Below are 20,352 nucleotides of genomic sequence, written 5' to 3'. Positions count from 1 at the left end.
ATGCAAGAAATATAAGAATAAAATAGGTTTATTAGAGCTATTTTACATAAAGTGATCAAGAATGAACAACTTGAAGAACTAATTTTATACCATGGCAATATTCGTGCTGACTTGAAGCTACTGAAGTACAAAAGACGACGTACAAAAAGGTGCATGCCTCATTTGACTCTGGTTTTATTGGGATTCATGAGGAATGTGACATCCTTGGACAGTCAAACAAGACAGACAGCACGATTCTTGTGTATATATATATATGTATATATAACATATACTGTACACATTTTACTGTTAACACATCTGAAGTTCACTCACACATAAATTACTTGCTCTAATTCTATGAGAATTTTTCTGGGTTGAGGGCAGGTCACCAAAGTTTTCAAGCTTTGCAGGGAGCTATGGGATAACCAGCAGGAATCCTACACTCCATCATCTTGGATAAAAACTGCTGTGTGCTGCTTTCTCATGCGGTGGGAGCGCGCCAGGCCAGGGGTGGAAGAGGCTGAACAAGCCCTGAGCTCTGAGGAGGGACACAGCTCCGGGATCATACACAGAATCAGAGTGGTTTGGGTTGGAAAGGACCTTAAAGGTCATCCAGCTCCAGCCCTCCTGCCATGGTCAGAGATGCCTTTCACTAGATCAGGTTGCTCAGGGCCCCATTCAGCCTGGCCTTGAATACTGCCAGGGACAGGGTATCCACAACTTCTTTGGGCAACAGTACATGACTGCTGTTGAGCACTGGGAATTCCAAGCTCATCTGCTGAGGACTTGTATTTTTCATTTCAGATTAAGTAAGCATGGCTCTCTGCTAGCAGCACAGAAGTTTAAACTATGAATGGAAAAAAAGATGCTTTGTTCCTTAAATCCCAATTTTCTTTACAAAAGTTGGTGCCTAGTGATTGCTTTTAATTAACAAAGCAAGGCAAATTCTTTAATGGAAACACTTCCAGTGCATCAGGGGGAAAGTACACAAATGGGTCTCTGCTGGACAGTGAAGTAGCGCCTTGGTTGGAGCACCCGGGAACCCAGGGCAGAGCGCAGCAGTGGCAGCACTGAGAAGAGCATGCTGGCACAGGCTTCACCCCTGTGCCAGGGCTGCTGGGCCTTGGCTGCTCCAGTGCCCTGGCCCTGGGGCACACTTGGCCTTGGCTGAGACCCCAGCTGCTGTGGGGAGGGCAAGAGCACCCTGCATCCAGCATGGGGTCTCCCCACATTGCAGTGTCTTCTGCACAGCTGGATCTACTCTCTGGAGTCTGAATACTTCTTATTTTCTGAGCATGGGCATCTACTCACTTTTTATGTTATCACTGAAGGGGAAGAATATGTCCCTCATCTTGTAAACTAAGGATTTTGGTCCTGTCACAGAGGCAGAGGTTAATGGACGTAGGAGAAAAGGGAGAAAACTACTGACCAAAATGCAATTATTAGAGATACATCCCATTGATGAGGTAATCGGACTCTTCAGATGTAATGGGTCGAGCTTTTTTAAGCTTCTGTTTCACTAAGCGCAGTCTGCAAGCAACCATAAGAAGCAGCAAAGCAGTGATGGCCAAGCCTAAGGCTAAGGGTAACACAGCACCTACAATGAGGTTAAGAGAAATTACATTTTGTTTAATACAGTGAGATGCTGTAGAGAAAACCTGCAATTCTTCTTTAAAAATGCAGCTAGTCTATCACTTAGATGCTAATATTTGGAGCAACTCATGCTACAAAACTAGAATATGGAGTATATTATTCAATTCTTGACCATTGTATGTATATTGTAGGAGCTGGCTGAAAAACTAGTGTAATTCAAAATGAATTCACGTGATTGGTCTTACCTGTTTCTGGTACTGGATGACTACCTCCAAGCTGATCTCTCTTTGGCACCATTATGCCATTCCCATGTTTATCATCTGTTCTTTTCCCTGAGGAACTGTTATCTGCACAAAGTCAAGCAAGATAAATGAATATGGCTGTTCAGTGGCTAAGAAAGTCTTATCCACAGGACACTAGGGTTAAATAATGTGAAGTACTAAACTTAGGGGAGAAAAAAATCAAACAAAATAAAAGCAGTTTAAGAACTTCTGACTTGAACTGTATAACTTGAATTTTTGAAATAATGTGAAACTAAAGCTAAAATGTGAATTCAGTTTTGCATCCCAAACCCCAGTGCATCTCAACCAAACCCAAGTGGGGTCATTTTCCCCTGAAAAAAAAGAATATAAATTCCAAAATGAGGTATAGACTAATCTGAGTTGCTTAAGCTCTTACATATGTCGTTGAAAATGAGGCCATTTCATGTTATATTATTCTCTATCCTTGGAACTTGCATAGCAGAAAATGCATAGGTTGGCTGCACAAATCACCTTAACTTTGCCTGTTACCTGACATGTACAGATGCAGAACTTAAGTACTTGGAAGACATGAAAATACATGGGGAAAACATTTCAAAGAGGATGATTTGGAGTCATTGCAGCTTGTGTAGTAGGTAAGATGTTACAGAGCATTGTAACTACTCAAGAAGAGACAGCACATACTTTGCTGCCAAGAAGTGTTCTTGGGAATGCATGGGGTGGCAGTTTTACTTCAGAAAAGCAGAGTAACTCAGCTGGGACTCCCTCCTCCTGCCCTCCCACTCAAGTCCTACTCTGAAAGCTGTGGGGACACCATGCAGGAGTGAGAGCTTAATCCACTAACACCCTCACGAAAATCAGCAATACGCCTACATTTTCAAAGTATTGACTATATTTGGGGTTTATGGATAACATAAATATTGAAGGGCACTTTGACTGCACTCCAATACATTTGCTGGCAGCCTTCAAAACTGTGACAGAGCCAGCAGAAACACACTATGCTACAAGATCTGTAAAACATGAATGTGATATGTTGTAACTGGCATTACATATAGTGGTGGGTGTTAAGGAAGTGTTTAAGTAAGTCAATTAGCTTGGAACGTGCACTCCGTGTAACTCCCACCCACCACCATCAGCTCTGAAGAGCCACAGAATGTTTCCCTGTCAGTGGCAGCAGCGAATACTCACAACTGTTAATTAAAGCTTAAATTGTTTCATCAATACTGTCATGAGGTCAGTGCTGATGTCCCCACTCTAAGGCAGAACACCTCCTCCCAGGCTCTGGTTTTACTGCCCTGCCATTATGGATAGGGGTGCATAAACACTAACTTCCCCTGCAGGAGATGCCTTAGGAATGAGCTGTGGCCTCCACCTCACTGGGCTCTTTATGTTATTCTGGCAGGTAAAGTGGAGTTAAGGGAATCCTGAGTGTAAATTGTACTGGCTCTAAAGTACCTGTATGGTATTAGATCTGTGCAAGATGACCTGAATGTAACCGAGACTAAAACTAGCAACTGTTTTCTGCTTCTGTTTTTCCTGAATGAAATTAAACAAGTATTTGTCTTTATTTTGGAAATACCCAAAAGATACTGGCTTAAGAAAATTCAGGCTCCAGCCTGAATGGCAAGGCTAGATCTAAATGCCTGTTTTGTAAATTTGTTTCCCTGCCATTTGAGTAAATGGAGTATTTAAGCCAAGTGCTTGTAAAGACATTTGACAAATATGGAGAGAAGTTTAGTGGGAAAATTTTGGGAGGGTAGAAGAACAGAATCCCTTCAGTAAAGCTTGTGGGATTTTGTTAAGACTTGTGGCTGCTCTTACATGACTGGAAAGACTATCAGTCAGTGCTGCTCAACACCTTATCTATTATCACTAGAAAACAAAGAGCAATTTCCCCAAACAGGTTTAGGAGCGTGACATAATCATGTTACCTGGGTTTCATTTTGTTTTCACTTTCTTTTGATTTTCTAGTCTGTTCCTAGTAAATTGCAATTTACAGTCCTTTCCAGTTCCCCTAATTTAGAGATCTAGGTTAGAGCTCCTGCTGTCGATGCCTCCACAGTAAAAGCATGACTAAGGCTTGGGCACTCAGCCAAATGTTGTCATCCCAGCCCTGAACAGCACTGCACAACAGCTGGCACGGTCAGCCAGGGACCTTGTGCCAGGGGAATGCAAAGCTGTTATGGTGATTTATACACTTGAGTTGGCTATGCTGGGGAGTGTAAATCTTCAGGCTGCTCATGAATTCAAGCCGTCTGCGTGACCACGTTTGCTACTGGCTGTTGCTGCTTAGGAGCCAGCCCACTGCTCACTCCAGTGAGCTTTGCTGCGACTGTGTGTTTGCTGTATTCATCTGCACGTGCAGCAGTGCCAGAATATGCAGCTGGGTTTAAGAACTTCCCTGGAGAAGGACACTGGGGCTCTTTGGAGGCAGCCATGAAGAAATGCTGCGCTGGCCTTTGTAGGAGATGCAGTCTGGGTTATTTTACCATGGAGACATGTCTGCAGAGAGAGAACGGATTCCTTTATTGACATAAAATGCCTCTTCCTGCCTCTGCTCCCAACTTTGGAAGAAAATGTTTGGCCTTCCAGCTTGGGCAAAAATTAAACTATGAGTCTGTTGCGGAAGACTCCATGCCCTGTGTCTGAGGAAGTTATCTCCTAGTATTGGACTAAGTGTTCTCCTGGAGTCCCCCAGCTGTAGAGGAATCCCACTGGAAAGGCAGGAGTGCAGAATGAGATTCACCCGTTGTCAAAAATGACTGATTTTTGGGGTTTGTTTTGGTTGCTTGGTTGTGTTTTTTTCCTCCTTATTGTGAATAGATTCTCTGCTAGGTCAGGTAGAAATTTTAAATAGTACTTAACTTGGACTTACATATTTTCATATTTTCAGACATCAGTGTAAATCCTTAAAAAGTTTGTATCAAGTCAGAGAAAAACATGAGGGCCACTGGAGTAAAGATGGCAGGTTAAGGGACATTTGGAACAGAGAAACTGTTAAGAGAAAATGGATTCTGGGACAAATTTTCCCTTATATGATCCTCATAGGCAGAAAGCTCATATTCCTGCTACCAGGAACCATCCCACAGTCCAAAACATTGCAGCTTAGCCCAGCTCCTTTTAAAATGGAGGTTCTCAACAAGGAGGTCCCTTTATTGGACATCTTTTTTGGAATCTGAGAGATGAAATCTATTTATGGAGAGGTAAGTAGCAGAAAGGACATGCCCTTATTGGTACTGTAAGCACCATTGTAATAAAAACAAATGTAAAAAAGAAAACAAAGCAACTCCCCAGTCCTGCAACTTCTTGGGAAAAACTTCTGTTCTTTAGAAGTCAGCTGAAAGCTCCTGTATCAAGCGTCAAGTCTAGCAGCCAGTTAGAATGTGCCACATGCTGTCTCCAGTAGATAACACCTTCTTTTACTCTGCCTTGCATTCACTGGATTTGAGGGTATCACGTTTTCCTTCTTGGATTGTATTTCCATGACAATCTGAAATAGTCAACTAAGAAATAAGACAAATGTAGCCCTGAATGGAGCAGCCACAAGTAAAAAGCTGGAACCTGTGCTGCCACTGTACAGCCATATCCCTTTAATATGTACGTTAAGTAGACAGCTTTTCAACATATTGACATTAAAATAATGAAATTTTATTTTTAAAATGTATGTATAATAGTATATAGGAAGCCTGGATGTTTGCAAAATCAACTCCAGGCCAACAAGCCTTGGGCCAACAAAGACGTTTTCAGTGTGACTCAGAGGCAGAGGTCCCACCTTGGCACCAGTAGCAGCTCTAGCCCTGTCTCAGGAGACAGTCCATCCCAGAACAGGATTTCTGCCAGTGGAATTGCTGAACTTTTGAGGCTGCTGGTATGATTTCTGTTCAGTGCTGCTTACCTCTCCTCAAAAATGCATGTAGCAGTTATTGCCCCTCTGAACACTTCCAGATGAGCTTCATGGAGCTGCTTCGGCAGTTCTGTGTGTCTGATTTTTGCATCACATAATTATTAGGTTTGGTCTGTAACTTTCTTGAGATGGCAGTGATGGAGAGAAGTCTAGTTAATGGATCTGGGTTTTAGGAACAGGTTAGGTGCCTGTCTCCTCAACTTTATAAACACTGTGATGCTTTCTGGTGGGGCAGGACTTGAACCTTTGTGAATCATTAATGTACAGAATATGACTCCTATGAAGTTTAAGTGTCTACAGGAGAAGACAGCAGATCAGAGCAGGTTTTGGCAGAGCATTTTTTGGCAGTTGCCCTTTGGACCCATGTACCTAGCACCTCTTCATGTCCCACCACGTGCACCCCATTTGGAACTGATCTGTAGGTGATTTTAAACCTCACTGAGCTGTTTGCTGCTTTTTTGGTTAAAAGTATTGGATTCATGGGTCAGTAAAGACTGGAACCTTCTATTCTGAAGGAAATTCTTACGCATCTAAAATTAAATTTTGACTGAGTTTTGTCAAAAAAGTAATGTTAAAGCCACAAGAATTAAAACTAGACATGGTCAGCTTGAAATCTTGCCTTTTTAAAATTAAAACAATTAAACCAGCTACTTGTAGTACACTAATTACTGAAGCCCCATCACACTTTTTTAGTTTTATAAGAATTTCTTTCTTTGCATGTCTACTGCTGTGCAAAAGGCTACCTTGAGAGCAAAACCGGTGCAAGTAAGTCACTGTGCAATAGATAAACTCAGAAAGTGACTACGCAAAAGTGCCACACTTTTGGATGTACTTCCAATTACAACCCCCGATTATAGGTTGCTGAAGTTGGTGACCTCAGTTCTGGTTTTATGTCTGGATTCACGATCCAGATGGTTTCTGAGACCTACTTAGCAGCTGAATTTTCCCTGGAGGCTGCAGTGTCCCTTGGATATTTGATGTTTGGTTTGGGTGGCCCCATATGAGGTCTCACTCAAGACTATGTGAGCGAGAAGGGTTTGGAGCAGACTTTAGAATTTAAGTCATTCCAGTGAAGAGCACCAAGGTCATCTACACTGCCAGAAAAAGGGAAAACTGAGGATTTTGCTATCAGTCCCTACTGAGGCACTCTAATTCTGGAAGAATATTGTTTTCACTCCCTTTGCAGTCTCCACAGATGAAGTACAGGCATCTGAAGAAATGCTCAAGTGCCAGCCAGGGCAATGCCCTTTACAAGAGTTGGCAGCAGAGTGCACTGAGCACTGCTCTGTTGTAACTGAAAAATAAAGCTGGTTATAAATAAATGTGTTTTGGGGTACATGAATCAGTCTAAACATGAAGAAATAAAAGTGGGAGGTCTCATACAAAGGCCAGGGCTGGGGACTCTGCCTGTAACATCACCACACGCTGACTCACTACAGGCCTGCAGCCACTGTGGAGAACAATACTGGGGACCTGTACACGTTCACCTGTTACCAAAGGCTAAGCCTTTCCTATAGTGATGAAAAACTCCTGCCCTGGAGACACAGTTCAGAAAAAAAATGCCAATAATACTAAAGATATTAGTTCAGAGGAGAAAGAAAGAAAGAAGTCATAATTAACACCAGGAGGAAAGCAATTACTCTCACCCAAGTTGAACAGTACTTTATTATGTTCTCCTGAAGTACTTCCCTACAGATTTAAAGAGCCTTAATACATCAGCCTACACAGCTGAACCTGGGGCAGAATTTGCATTTAGCTCACTGCATGTTTTGTTCCTTAGACTGTATTATTTTCCTGGCATCCCTATATTTTAACTTTCTTTTTGCACCTGGTAAAAAGTAGACATGACAATAATAAATCAAAACCTACATAGAACTTCATTATTACAGGTTCTTTTTTTATATTTTCAATTTTTTCCCTCTTAGGCACCAAAAAACAATTAAAATAAATTTAAGGTGCAAGACATTTTCTTTCTTTAGAGAATGATTTATTGTAACTGATTTATTTCAACTCTTACCTGGCACAAATCCACTGATTTGTTTCTTTGGTCCCTGAGAAAGCGATTGGTTAGACGTGCCTGTATCCACTGAGAGAAGTGGTTGATTTCTGACAGTGGCTTTCAGGGTGTTTTCTGCAGAGAAGTTTTCATCTGTGTTTTCAGTCAGTCCTACAGTCCTTTGCTGGGTAGTCCCAAGAGCTGCGTGTGTCACTGTCTTTCGACCTGGACTGACTGTTAACAGAAACAAAAACTGTAATTTTGGTACATAATTAAAGGGAATGGAAGTGTTCTTAAGGAAGACCCTTCAATATGGGCCTTGAGGCAGGCTTAAAAACTTTCACAGGTTCACACATATGATGAAATGTGAGCTGCAGATATATCAAGAACTGTTGGTTGCTGCTAACTATTAAGCAAGAGTACGCTCATGAACTCTACAGGGAAGTCCAGCAACTAAACTATCAATGCCAGAGTGGTTAGCCATTGTGCCAATTTACCCTCTTATAATTTTCATTCACTTAATTGAGCGTGGGCACATACTGAGGGATGACTAATGAAAGCAAACAGAGTGATCATGAATCAGCTGGTTCCGCTGCCTGCTCAGAGCGTTTCGGATTCTTGTAAGGTGGTAGCGACACTTTGAATAATATTTCCGAGACACTCTGAAACACAGTTCTTGTTTCCAGAATCATCATGCAAGTGAAAAAACTTATCTTAGAAATATTCAACACAAAATCAGTCATTTAGGGACCCTTGACAGTTTTCATATGCTTTGAAGAAAATTTCTGAGCACCTGCTGTATGCAGACATTACATCTTCTCCCCATGTGCTAATTCCAAAGAAGGGCTCTATGCTGGGAGCAAGCTGCTTGCTCATAGGGAGAGAGGCCACAGAAGTGGCATCATTCCCCTTTGGTCATTTGGGCTGTGGTTACTTCCACAATCTACATCGTGGCCTGGCACACTTACGATTCTGGCAGAAAGTTTCATCTGATCCATCAGGGCACTGTCTCACACCATCACAAGCAAAAGTGATGTCAATGCAGCAGCCATCATCGCAGATAAACTGATAGCGAGAGCAAACCCCAACACAGGCTGTTGAGAAACAATTCCCAAATTACCAAGAAATCCAGGTAGTAAGTACTGGGTCAGTGAGTAAAATCTGCAGCACTGAGGAAAAGGCAAAATCCTGCCATATCAAGAAGGACCATGAACAAGGCAGAAAGCTGAAGAAGGGTCAGACTCAGCTATATGATGTCATATTGACATGGAAGCTAATAGTTAATAGCTATTTCTGGCACCTTCATCACTATTCTGGAAATCTCTTACTGCAGGAATACACAACCTGGAGGCTGTTGCACCTTATACCTTGTGCAGCACCCTTACAGTGCTTTAAATTCTGCTGGCCTAACCTGAAAGGAGATCTTCTTAGGCTTAAAGGACCCAGAACAGTCCTGAAAACAAATAAATGAAATCTCTGTGGCTGTAATGGCATCCCTCCAGCATGTAATTCCTACTACATACCCATTATGTATTTCTGACAATATGTTGGTTTACATGCACACATACAGACTATATGGGATCCTTTATGGCATGTTTTCTGCAACCTAATTAAAGTACATAGAGAGTGCTCGTCATTTATTTCCATCAGTAATCCAATGACTTCAATACAGCACGGACCAGAATAGGACTAGCACAAGGTCTCTCAAATGACTTTCACCAGAAAGGACTGACTGCTGCCTGCTCTAATATTTAGATTCCTCTGGAAATGGAAAGTGTCCCTGGACATTTCATTTTGCATACTCGAAGCTTTCTTGAAACCCATTCTGATCCTTTAATTATCAAGTGTTTACATATGTGCTTTTGTCTTTCTAACAGCAGTGTCCTTCATCTCTTTGTAAAGCACTATCAAGTTCAGTGTTTGATTAATGTTGTAACAGCAAATCGATTTGCATAAGGGAGTCACAGCCTTCGGTTGTTATCCTGCTGTGCACCAAAAAAACTGTGCAATGCTAATGGAAGCATGGCAGGAACACAGATGCCTGTTTAAAACCCCTAAAATCAGAAAATGCATCTCCTAAACTTCAGCTCTAATAATAGCACAGACCTTGCATGCATTAAGGCACTGGTTTAGCTATAGCAGTAACACCTGAATTGCTAACATAGATGTGGAATTAGAAAAATAAAAAAGATAGTGCATCCTCTATGTGCTCCATACCAAAGATAACCCTGATACCCACAGAAGCAAATAAACAAGCCAGTAAACCTCTCTAGCTGCTTTAGCTGAATTAAAAGTTTATGAACACAGCTCTATAATCCATTACTGGAACACAGGCATTATTAAGCAGGTTTTTTTGCAATACCAGTTTATTGGCACAGGGACTACTTTCTCACATAGGGATATTGCACTGGTGCAGAGCAAGGTTCTCACCGGTCCAGCTGAACTGGATGTTAACACTATTTAACTTCTACTTTGTGCCAGAGCAGCAGATCTGTACTAGCAACTTGTTAATTACAATGTAATTAGAAGTTATTACATTAAAGAGACCAGGACTGACAGCCACTGAAATCTAACTTACTTTCTACCCTTTATGCTTCTTGCATGTTTCTGGGGCTCAGAGTTTAAAAATGATGGGTCAGTTCCAGTTTCAGTTTCCCCAGTAGCATAAGGCTTCAATAACAACCACTAGACAGAAAACCTTAAATGCATGAAAACAAGAAGTCATGCTGTCTTTTAGACTACAGATGCAGGTCACTATTATTATTAAGTTTGCCTCACACATAAAATTAACTGATTTTAGCTAGGTCTTCCCTATAGCACAAGACTTGCCATGTTGTCTACACCATCTCAGTGTTACAATGTGCCTGATACCTCTGGCAGCATTTAATTTTTACAACCCTTACACCTTTACAAGTGCATGCTTATAAGCAGTAGAAGGACAAACATTCAGTGCTTGGAAGTATTACTGCTGTAGCACACAAGTGCTGCTTGTTTGTTTCTTCACTTTGAAAGAGTGATTCAAAGCTGAAAGAGATGCCATTATGTAATGGATGCAGACAAAATAAAACACTAGAAATGGAGAATAAGATTTTTGCCTCTATCAAGACGCTTGCTCTGCTCTGAATACCATACCCTGGGTGTCACTCAGGCAACAACAGCTTGTTTTCTCACCTCCTGCAGAATGAACCATGGGCAGAACGGTCACAGAGACGTTGTCAGAGCTCTGCTGACCTGCAGTGTCTGTCACAGTTAGCTGGAAAATATACCCGCCTTCCTGAATGTGAGACAGTTTCAGTGTTCCTGGTTGTGGTACCTGATAAAGACAGACAGTGGAAAAAAAACATATTGGTATAAACAATCCATCCATAAACTTCTAGGAATAGGGAGATCGTTTCATGGAAATTAAATAATTCTCTCAAGTCTATTCAACCTACTCAAGCATGTTTGTCAACATGTAACATTTGATCTATTTTTTTTTTTTTTGCATCCATTTGTAAAAATAAACACAATATTTAGGTACTGTTTTTCATGGTACACTCAGTTACCTGGAGCTGTGGATCTTAGCACTGGAAAATAAATGGACACATACATTTAACTCAATTTTTCAGTAAGTAGAAATGTAAGATTAGAGGGTAGGCAGTAAAATATGAGGCTTTTGCTCACTATTTAGTCTGTAGACAATATACATGGATCCACAGAAGTGACTTTTGCTATATATTGATTTATGATAAAGTAAGTGGTAGCATGGCTTTATCAACAAGACTGCCCACCTCTGACCAGTATGACATTTGATGCAGACACTTACAACTTTTGCAAATTGCTGGACTGAATTTTTCCACGTCCTATGTTGCATTTCCATGGCTTGCTCTGAACCAGAAATAAGTTTATCTACAGTGAGTGATGTAATCATTTGGTTTCATTAAGTCATGGGATAAAAAAAACTTAAAAGTGTATTAGTTCACTAAGAAATTAATAAAATAATTTATTCTATAGTAATTTAAAGCAGGTACCAAACTAGCATCATCAGTACTATAGTAATTTAGGAGTACCTCTGTACAAAATGAGTGGGGTATTTGTAAATGTTGAACTTTTTTTAAACTCATAACCATTACCAGTCACAAATAATTTCAGCTGTCTCAGAATTCACTAACACTTCAGTAACTACAAAAAAGCACTGCAGGTTTACTGGACATGTAGTGCATTTTTACAAATGAAGCACACAGGACTATTTTTACAAGTAACTGAAAGGCATATTAAAATCATGTGTGATTATCTTTAACATTAAACCAAAGATTCAATAAAGATCTTAGGTTATTTAAAGTTGCTTTTCATGCCTAACAGGAGTTTTTGATTAATATGATCATAGCATCCTAGACCTACCTTCATAGCAGAATGTATTGATAAATGCATTTTTGTCTCTGAGTAATAAAATTTGCTAACTTAAATATCTTTCCTTTTCCATTTACATAAATGCACTCGGCTATCTGATCATTCTGTTGATTACCTCCTGATGGAGTGTATGACCCCTTAGAATTTTATTCTTTAGTCTATCACAGAAATGAATATGCTCTAAAAAATATGTTCTGCTGTTCACTATGACTACTAGGAGAGCAAATGCAGTATTTAAAACTCATGAGCCCTGGAGTCCAAGTCTCTTCTCAGTGCAGAGCTAGAGAAATGCCACTGACTTCCAAATACACCACCACTGCTCCCAGTGACCTCTTTGCTTTCCTTTTTATCTGCCCTGAAGAATGATTGCCTGTACCTGCTCTCTTAAAAACTTTGGCTTAAAATAGATAGTAAATTTCTAGATAATCAGCATTTTAAAAAACCCCAGCCCATTATTGTCCCTAAGTGTTGAGGAGCTGCTCAGCTACAGAGTGTGGGTCCCAATCTGAGAAGCAAATTATCTAAAAAGCAATAATCAGTCACAATAGAAGAAAAATTAATTATGCTGGCTTCCTTCTACAATATGATCTCTCTATAGCAGTCCTTTCCCCTCCTTTGTCTTCTATTTATTCTTCAGTCCCTAAGAGCAATGCAACAGCTGCCTTTTATCTTATTTAAACACATTCCCATTCTCCCTTGTAACTATGGATTCATGCATTATTCTCAAAGAATAAATGACATGAAATTCAGTAACTTCAGGGCAGTAACTAAAGCACAAAAGACATCAACTGAAGAATGTATGAAAAAATTACAATTATTAATTCAACTTTAAAAATTAAATTGTCATGACTAATCATCAGGGTACATATCTGTAGGAGAAATTCCTGCTCATTTGAACACAATGGAGAAGTATTTATTTAAGCATGAATGTGTGTCAAATTCATTTTCCATTAACAAATACAAAGAAACCACCAAGATTAATGTGATTTTCACAAGTTCAAATAGATATGAAGCTTGTCTGTACTTTTCAGAGTGACTCTGAGTAATAGTAAAACATATACATTTTAATTTTTTTTTAAATTTTTATCTTACTCTGAATATACTACATCAGTGAGTATTTAATTGCTCATGAAAGAAAATAATACTGCAAGGGGTTATGTTAACAACTTGCTAATAAAATGTTCATTTCATCTAGATGATATCTAGCAACTATTCTTAAAGCTTCGTTTTGGTCCACACTCTCTAACCTTTACATATCCTTCCTGCTTGAGATGGAGTTCCCAGTGTGCCGTGGATACTGTGGGCTGTGATCAGACTATGAGTAGACTCTTAAATATCTCAAAAATTCTATATCACACATTTCTTTGCAGTTTCTCCAGAAGCACTGACAGAATGCTGTTGGTGAAAGTACCTAATAAGGTAGTAATTTTTAGTAACTGAATTACTGAGGGGTCTCTAACCTGGATCACTGAAGCTGAAAACCAAGTGCAAGTGAGCACAAACAATGGCAAAAGAAAGCAGAGCTGAAATACAGTAAAGTATTAGCATCTACTTGTTTGCTGCTGTCTGTCTCATGCCATCCAGGATAGAGATTAACTGTATAAACCACTAGAAATAATCACTGGAACAAACTCCCTATGGACACAGTGTAGCCTCCTTCACTGGAGGTCTTCCAGATGTGATCTGACAGATAATTTCATCTAGACTCCTTGTCCCACAAAAGGTTGAACCAGATGATCTTTTGAAGTCTCTTCCAGCCTGGGCTGCTCTACATTTCAAATTTTACAGACATCCTAATTTTGGTGCCTGGTAGACAGATCCATTTGAATACATTTAATATTTTTAGCTCTACGTTTAAAACTGTAGAAACATAACAATCTGGAAGTAACTGTCCGTGTGTGAGACTGCACATGTACCTGCATTTCAACCGATGAGTCACCCTGCAGCAGTGCCCACTCATACTGCACAATTCCATGGTCATCTGAACTTTCTCGGCCATCCAAAAGCACCCAGTCAACAGGTGACTGCAGCACAATATCTTGTCCTGCCTTGCACTGCGGAGGCTCATCGTATTCTTCTTCTTCAATAAAAAAAGAGAAGACCAGTTACTTATCAGAGGAAGCTGAGTTATTATTTATATAGAGCACATTTTTGTTTCTTGGTTAAGGTATTGTTTCACTCCTGTGCAACTTTCTGAAAGATGGACATGTTCATTAGTGCACATTTTATTAAGCAAAGTAATACCTAGTTCAATTTTAGTTAATTATTCTATATTCAATGATGTCTTTGGGAATTATCTGCTACATTAGAAACACATGGCATAGAAAACTTCTCAGGCAACTGTGTGTTTCAGTAATACAACAAACAGGATTTTTAGCATCAGTGTAGATTTTAATCTGAACTAAGGAAAATGGGTTTAAACATGAATTACATACACAGTTACAGCAGCACTCTGCATAACTTAATAGGCTTTTAGTCTCTTTTTATAACATGTCATTACAGGAGTGAAAGACTTATTTAGCATAAGCTGGCACCCTGCTGAAGTAGTGCACATAATGATTAAAAATCATCAGAAACAACCACCAATTTTAAGTGCCTCATTTAAGACATTCAAAGCTTGATTTTCAGACTATTTAGGATTTGTAGCATTTTGCTATATTCAAAGTACAATCGCTATTGATTAAAATTGTGAGTACTAAGTACTTCTGCCAATCAAACCACAAGCTTTTCAGGTTAGACTAACAAAAGCCATGATCTGTTAAGTGACACAGCCTGTGAGAAGTAGTTTAAATCATTTGTTCTGCAACCTGCAGGCAGTGCAGAGAAGACAGAGGGACAAAATCTAGTTCAATAAGTCAGTATTTGACAACTTTAGCCACAAGATTATATTTTTCTGCACTTCCGCACTCAAATTTCCTTCTTTCTGTGGGCATTCTGGAGTGCCAGAGAGTTTTCTGCTCTTCAACTCCTGTAAAGATATTGATTTTATGCTCAGAAAAGCATCTACTGAACACAATGTTGTAACTTCACTCTGTGTGAGCTGCTCAAGGAAAGGCATTTCCCCTACTGTGGGGATTTTACTTGGACATGTTTACAACAGTATCAAGAACATGCTCGAAGTCATGGAGCTCATCAGAGCAGTTGGGTAACTGTTTATCTCTGACTGAACAGCAAACTTCTTATTTCTTGCTTTTGTCAGCAGTAGGTAAGGCATAGAAAAATTCAAGGCAAATGCTTTAAGTTAGGAAAACATAACTGAGAACAGGGTCTGATAGTAGTAAGTAGAAACCAATTCTCACTCATCTAGCTGGCTCGGGAAGGTTTGCCTAATTTGTATACACTCAGTTCTCAAAAGCAACTTTGTTTAAAAAGCAACATCTGCAAAAAAACCCCCTCATTAATAAACACCACCATTACAGTGCCAGGGCAACTTTTATTTGGTATATATGAGTTATGTAACATCTTCCCACAATTATTAACTTTACCAATAACTGTCAAAAAGACACCAACCTCGGTCTGAAACAGCTCAGCCCATTCTTCTACCTTGGAAAGGGGTTTCATGTCACCTGCCTGTTTAAATGAGTAGATTAATGCCCTTCAGGGGCAGAGACAAAACCCACTGCCCCTGGGCCCTAAGCAATAAGGATACTCTCTTCTTGGACTAACTTTATACTCCAACAGCATAATGGCCAGTCTCTTCGCGAACGAAGAACCGGGGAAGGTCTTTCCACCTTCCAGCCTGCGCATTGGATTTTTTAGGTGAGACACAGCATGAGCCGCAATGGAAGGACCACTTCATGTTGAGGCGGGTCACAGAAATTCATGACAGCTCTTTGCTAAAGATGAGTTGAGGGACCACACAGACCTCTGGTCCCAGAGGATGGAAACACCACCCTTTGCTTGTATGCCACTAGATCATCTTCAGAAAGGTAAATCAATGGCAAAACTGCTCAAGTTTTGCTCTAGTAAAGGAAAAATTGTCCTGATAGAGGCATATGGCATGGGAGGAGATAGTCTATTGAGCTGAAGACTTTTTTTCCACAGCCAAGTTTTAAGCAATGGAATACATGATCCTTAGCAAGTGAAACACCTTCAAATCCAGGGAATACATGCTTCTAAGAAATCAGCATAAAAACCCAAGGAGACATACTCAGGAGCCACTTAAAACCACCACTCATGGGAGTGAAGGACTATCAGCCACAGCTTAGCAGAAAAATAAAGCTCAGAAAGCATCTCTAAACTTCTGTTTTTAACTTGCAATTAGGTTGAATGTAAATAAACAGCACAGAACTGATATCCCAGGTCAACACTCTGAGATGCTGGAGCTGGTTTCTTTCTAGAAAAAGGGGTGCAATTTTATAAAAACACTTTTTTCTTTTGGGGAGGGGTGGTAACATGATAGGTTTACTCTGCTTCCTTCATCCTTTATAGAGACTTATCCTGCCAATAAGACTTTGTTAAAAAAGTTTATTTCACTGACAACTCCTGAATGTGTTTGATATTAGTTTACCTTAATGTTGAATCTTTCCATTGCTCATCACTAGTGAGTGACAGTGAAGCAAAGTCAGACATTTCCAGTGAGACACTCAAGTCCTCTTTATTTCTACATCAAAAATTTAAGAATTTGCCTAGCAAAGGCAAAAACAATTACCTCTCATTTCAATATAGGCATATAGGGTTTCAGTCTTAGCACAGCACAGACTGCCTGGAAGTGCAACATAAATCCACAGTCAAACCAGCACAAACTGGGTGTATAGGGAAGAACTAGGACTTACACTGAAATGTAAGTCTCTCTAAACTGTCCTGGAATTGCACAGACACACTTGATCTGAGAAAAATGTATCTGCCATTAATTGCTCACAGAATTAAATAAGCAAGTTGGTTTGGTTTAATGAAGATCCTTAACATAAATGAAACCACACCCTAGAGATCACTGTATCCTAATGCTCAAAAATATTCTGGAATTATGAGGGCATCACATCTATGGAGAAATGCTGGTTTGGTATTCTCAGAAAGAAAACAACAGAAGACTCAACACCAAATTACTCTGAAAAATAAAATAAAATAAAAGGAACAACTAAAACATGGTCCCCTCATGGAAGAAAATCTTGAAATGAAAAATTCTTTCCTAAATTTTCTAACTTCAGTCATGTGGTGACAGAAGGGAACAGAGATGTGCCTTCGTTGTCCTGCTGTTCAGATTATTTTTCAATGTAATTCAAGAATTCAGTGGTAAAAAAACATCAGAGCAAAATAATTCAATTTTAATTTTATCTCTCCTGGTCTGTGTCACAACTGACAGATGTTTGAATAAAAGTTCATTCTTCTTTTGTGGCTTGGCTTCAGCTCCAGTGTAATTGCATTAAGAAATCATAATCCCCTGTTTCTGATACCACCATCACCCACAAGGCAGACTTTTAAATAAACCCAAAAGGACACAGAGCGATTTGCAGATTGGGAATTAAAATTGCCTTGCAAGCCCAGTGCTGATAGTCACAAATCTAACAAAAAGGCAAAGCATTTAAGAATTCCAGAATTCAAGAACTCAAGGAATTCAAGAAATTCAAGATTTCTAATAGGTAGAGTATCAGTTGTACAATAATATTAGCTACAGGTTTTTTAAAAAATTAGGGAAGTTAAAAATTAAGCCTAAATCAATACTTTGATGTAAAATCTAGCCTTAAGCCTTCTGTCTTGCAAGTGAATGGGGGCTTATGGAACACAATTACCCTGAAGTTGCTACATAAATGATACTGTGTAACTAATACTCTCCCTGTTGAAAACGTCAAAATCATACCTTGGGTTTTTCTGTTACCTTAAGCTTTCCTCATCTCTAGTGACATAAGATTCTTGCTATAGCTCTCTAATCTACCTGCTCACATACTTTGCAAAAAATATTTAGGCATCCTAATGCCTCTACAAATTGAGCCCCTGCTCTCTCATACTTCCAGGGGATTCCCACTGACATTCGCAAGAAACAGGCAGGACTGATGGTCCTCAAGCCTGAGGTCTCCCCTGCCAAGGGAGCAGTAACAGCAGGCACATCTGGGAACAGTTTTCATACACATCAACACCAGGTCTTCCTGTTGCTTGCAGTGACTAATTTACTTCAGCTGAAATCTACTGCTGAAGAAGATGCAGATGATATTTAGGAAGGTATTGTCAACAGAGGTAATGAAATTAAGTCAAAATTATTTAAGATGTAACTGTTTAACAACAGGAGGTGGGGGAGGGAAAGTAAATTCTTGGATCAGGTGCTAGGAAACAGACTCCAAATTTAGAAATCCAGACTTGTTTTCATCTACAGCTGCCTGCTCTGGAATATGTTGGTTTTAAATATGCTTTAGGGTTGAACAAACTGCTGCTTTGGATGTGGTCCAGGCTCCAGAGGTGCTTATAGAGAATGTCCATGCTGCCTCTGGACTACTGGTGAGGTATCCTTGTCTTCTTCAGTCTAGCTCTCAAGGTCTGAAGCAGGAAAAATCCTGAATTAAGTGAATGAGAAACCAGCTTGGGCAATAACATTTGGACAGCAGCCCCAAGAAGAAAAGCATGTGCTTGCCCTCAGGCTACTGCACCAGCTTCTGGCATAGCTGGGATCAGCACCCCAGTCATGCTTTCCAAGGTGTCCAGCACCTGTAGTTCTCAGGGAGCCAGGACCTCTCTGGTCCCCCTGGGCACATGTGGCCCGTGAACATGCTCACCTGATCGGCTGGCTCCCAGCCGCAGGCTGGCTGGCACAGTGGACCCCAAGGGTTCTGCAGAGACAGAGGGGTGAGGGGTGGGTTTCCCCAAGCCTGAACACCCCCAAAGCCCGAACAGCCCCCTAGAACGGGGCTGCTGGAAGGGACCACAGGGTCATCTGGTCTACCTTCCCTGCTCAAACGGGGTCATCCTAGAGCACATGGCACAGGATTGTGTCCAGATCGTTCTTGAGTATCTCCAGTGAGGGAGACTGGACAGACTCTCTGGGCAACCTGTTCCAATGCACGGTTACCCACACAGCAAAGAAGTTCTTCCTCATATTGAGGTGGAACTTCCTGGGCATCCGTTTCTGCCCGTTGCCTCTTATCCTACTGCTCGGCGCCACCGAGAAAAGCCTGGCTCCATCCTCTTGGCACCCTGCCTTCAGGTACTTATACACATAGGTCCGGGCCGCCTCTCCCGGCTCGGGGCAGTCCTGCCGAAAGGCGCTCCTCGACCCCTCCCCGTCCCGCCGGCCGCGACTCTCGTCCCGGGAGCGCCTTCCCGGCCCCGGGGAGGCCGCACGGAGGGCGCCCGCTCCCCCCGCCGGCCCCGCCGCCCCCCCGCCCGAGCGCCGCCATGTCCGCCCCGCCGCGGGGCCGCCGCTCCCCGCCGCGCAGACGGACGGCTTACCCTGCGGGGCGCTGCCGGCCGTGCGGCGGCTGTAGGAGCTGTACCCGCGGTGCGGGGCGAAGCGGCACACGGGGCGGCCGCGGTGCGTGCAGTTGAAGAGGTAGCAGCCCGGCTCGGCCGCCGTGCCCCGCGGGCGGGCGGGCCCCTGCACCACGGCCAGCGTGCAGCGCGGCTCGGCGCAGCAGGCATCCAGGCACTGCCGCCAGCCCGACACGGCACCCGGAGCCCGCAGGAAGGTGGCGCCGGCCGCGATGGAGTCCTTGGTGCGGATGATGGAGTCGGGCCTGGCGGAGAAGCTGCCGCTGCCGCCGCACCGCTCCCCGCCGCCCCCGCCGCCGCTCGCCGTCGCCGGCGGCCCCGGCTCCTCCTGCTGCAGCTGCCGGCGGAACTCCTCCAGCAGCGTCTCCACGCCCGAGATCTGCGAGCGCAGGTCGGCCAGCGGCGCCGCGCAGCGCCCGCCCGGCAGCACGGCCCGGCCGCCCAGCGCCGCCAGCAGCACCAGCACCAGCGCCGCCATGGCCCCGGGCGGCGGCGGCGGCGGCGGCGGCGGGCGCGGCTCCCCCCGCCGGCTCCCCCGAGCGAGCGGGCGCGGGAGGCGCCGGCCCCGCCCGGCTGCACCAGGCGGCGCGGCCGCGCTCAGCACCCGCCGCCCGAACAGCTCCGGCGGGCCCCGCCCCGCCCCGGCCCCGGCCCCGGCCCCGCCCCCGAGGGGGACTCCCCGTCGGGGGATGTAGCCATAGGACGAGGAGCAGCGGGTTCGGACTGAGAGACGGAAGGTTTAGGCTGGATGTAGGGAACAAATTTTTTGCTGTGAGGGTGGTTAGATGCTGGAACAGGCTGCTCAGAGAAGCTGT

The 20,352-nt window shown here is 42.5% G+C and overlaps 1 protein-coding gene across 2 annotated transcripts; it reads right to left on the bottom strand.

The window, feature by feature from the left end:
* Positions 1 to 1,336: 1,336 nt before the first annotated feature.
* Positions 1,337 to 20,030, bottom strand: LRP11 (LDL receptor related protein 11). Of its 2 annotated transcripts, XM_027907774.1 has the most exons (7): positions 19,499 to 20,030; positions 14,038 to 14,201; positions 10,904 to 11,045; positions 8,701 to 8,826; positions 7,754 to 7,966; positions 1,818 to 1,919; positions 1,337 to 1,576 (listed from the first exon to the last, which is right to left on the bottom strand). In XM_027907774.1, the coding sequence occupies exons 1-7, from the start codon at positions 20,013 to 20,015 to the stop codon at positions 1,422 to 1,424; spliced, it is 1,419 nt and encodes a 472-aa protein (XP_027763575.1). In that variant the 5' UTR covers positions 20,016 to 20,030; the 3' UTR covers positions 1,337 to 1,421. The 2 variants fall into 2 exon arrangements, with proteins under 2 accessions (XP_027763575.1, XP_027763576.1); XM_027907775.1 differs by lacking the exons at positions 1,337 to 1,576; positions 1,818 to 1,919 and adding an exon at positions 3,364 to 5,322.
* Positions 20,031 to 20,352: the final 322 nt, after the last annotated feature.

The sequence above is a fragment of the Empidonax traillii genome, unplaced genomic scaffold (assembly GCF_003031625.1).
Source record: "Empidonax traillii isolate 1590-97213 ecotype Southwest subspecies unplaced genomic scaffold, ASM303162v1 scaffold1542:size93794, whole genome shotgun sequence".
Taxonomy (NCBI): domain Eukaryota; kingdom Metazoa; phylum Chordata; class Aves; order Passeriformes; family Tyrannidae; genus Empidonax; species Empidonax traillii.
This window is presented reverse-complemented; position numbering and strand designations above follow the sequence as displayed.

Bases quoted from the DNA above. Each gene is read 5' to 3' on its own strand.
- LRP11 (XM_027907774.1), bottom strand. From the start codon at position 20,015: ATGGCGGCGCTGGTGCTGGTGCTGCTGGCGGCGCTGGGCGGCCGGGCC. The intron at 1,920-7,753 runs GTAAGAGTTGAA...GACTTTGTGCAG, and splicing joins AATCAGTGGATTTGTGCCAG to ATAACAGTTCCTCAGGGAAA. The intron at 1,577-1,817 runs GTAAGACCAATC...ACCTCATTGTAG, and splicing joins TCATCCAGTACCAGAAACAG to GTGCTGTGTTACCCTTAGCC.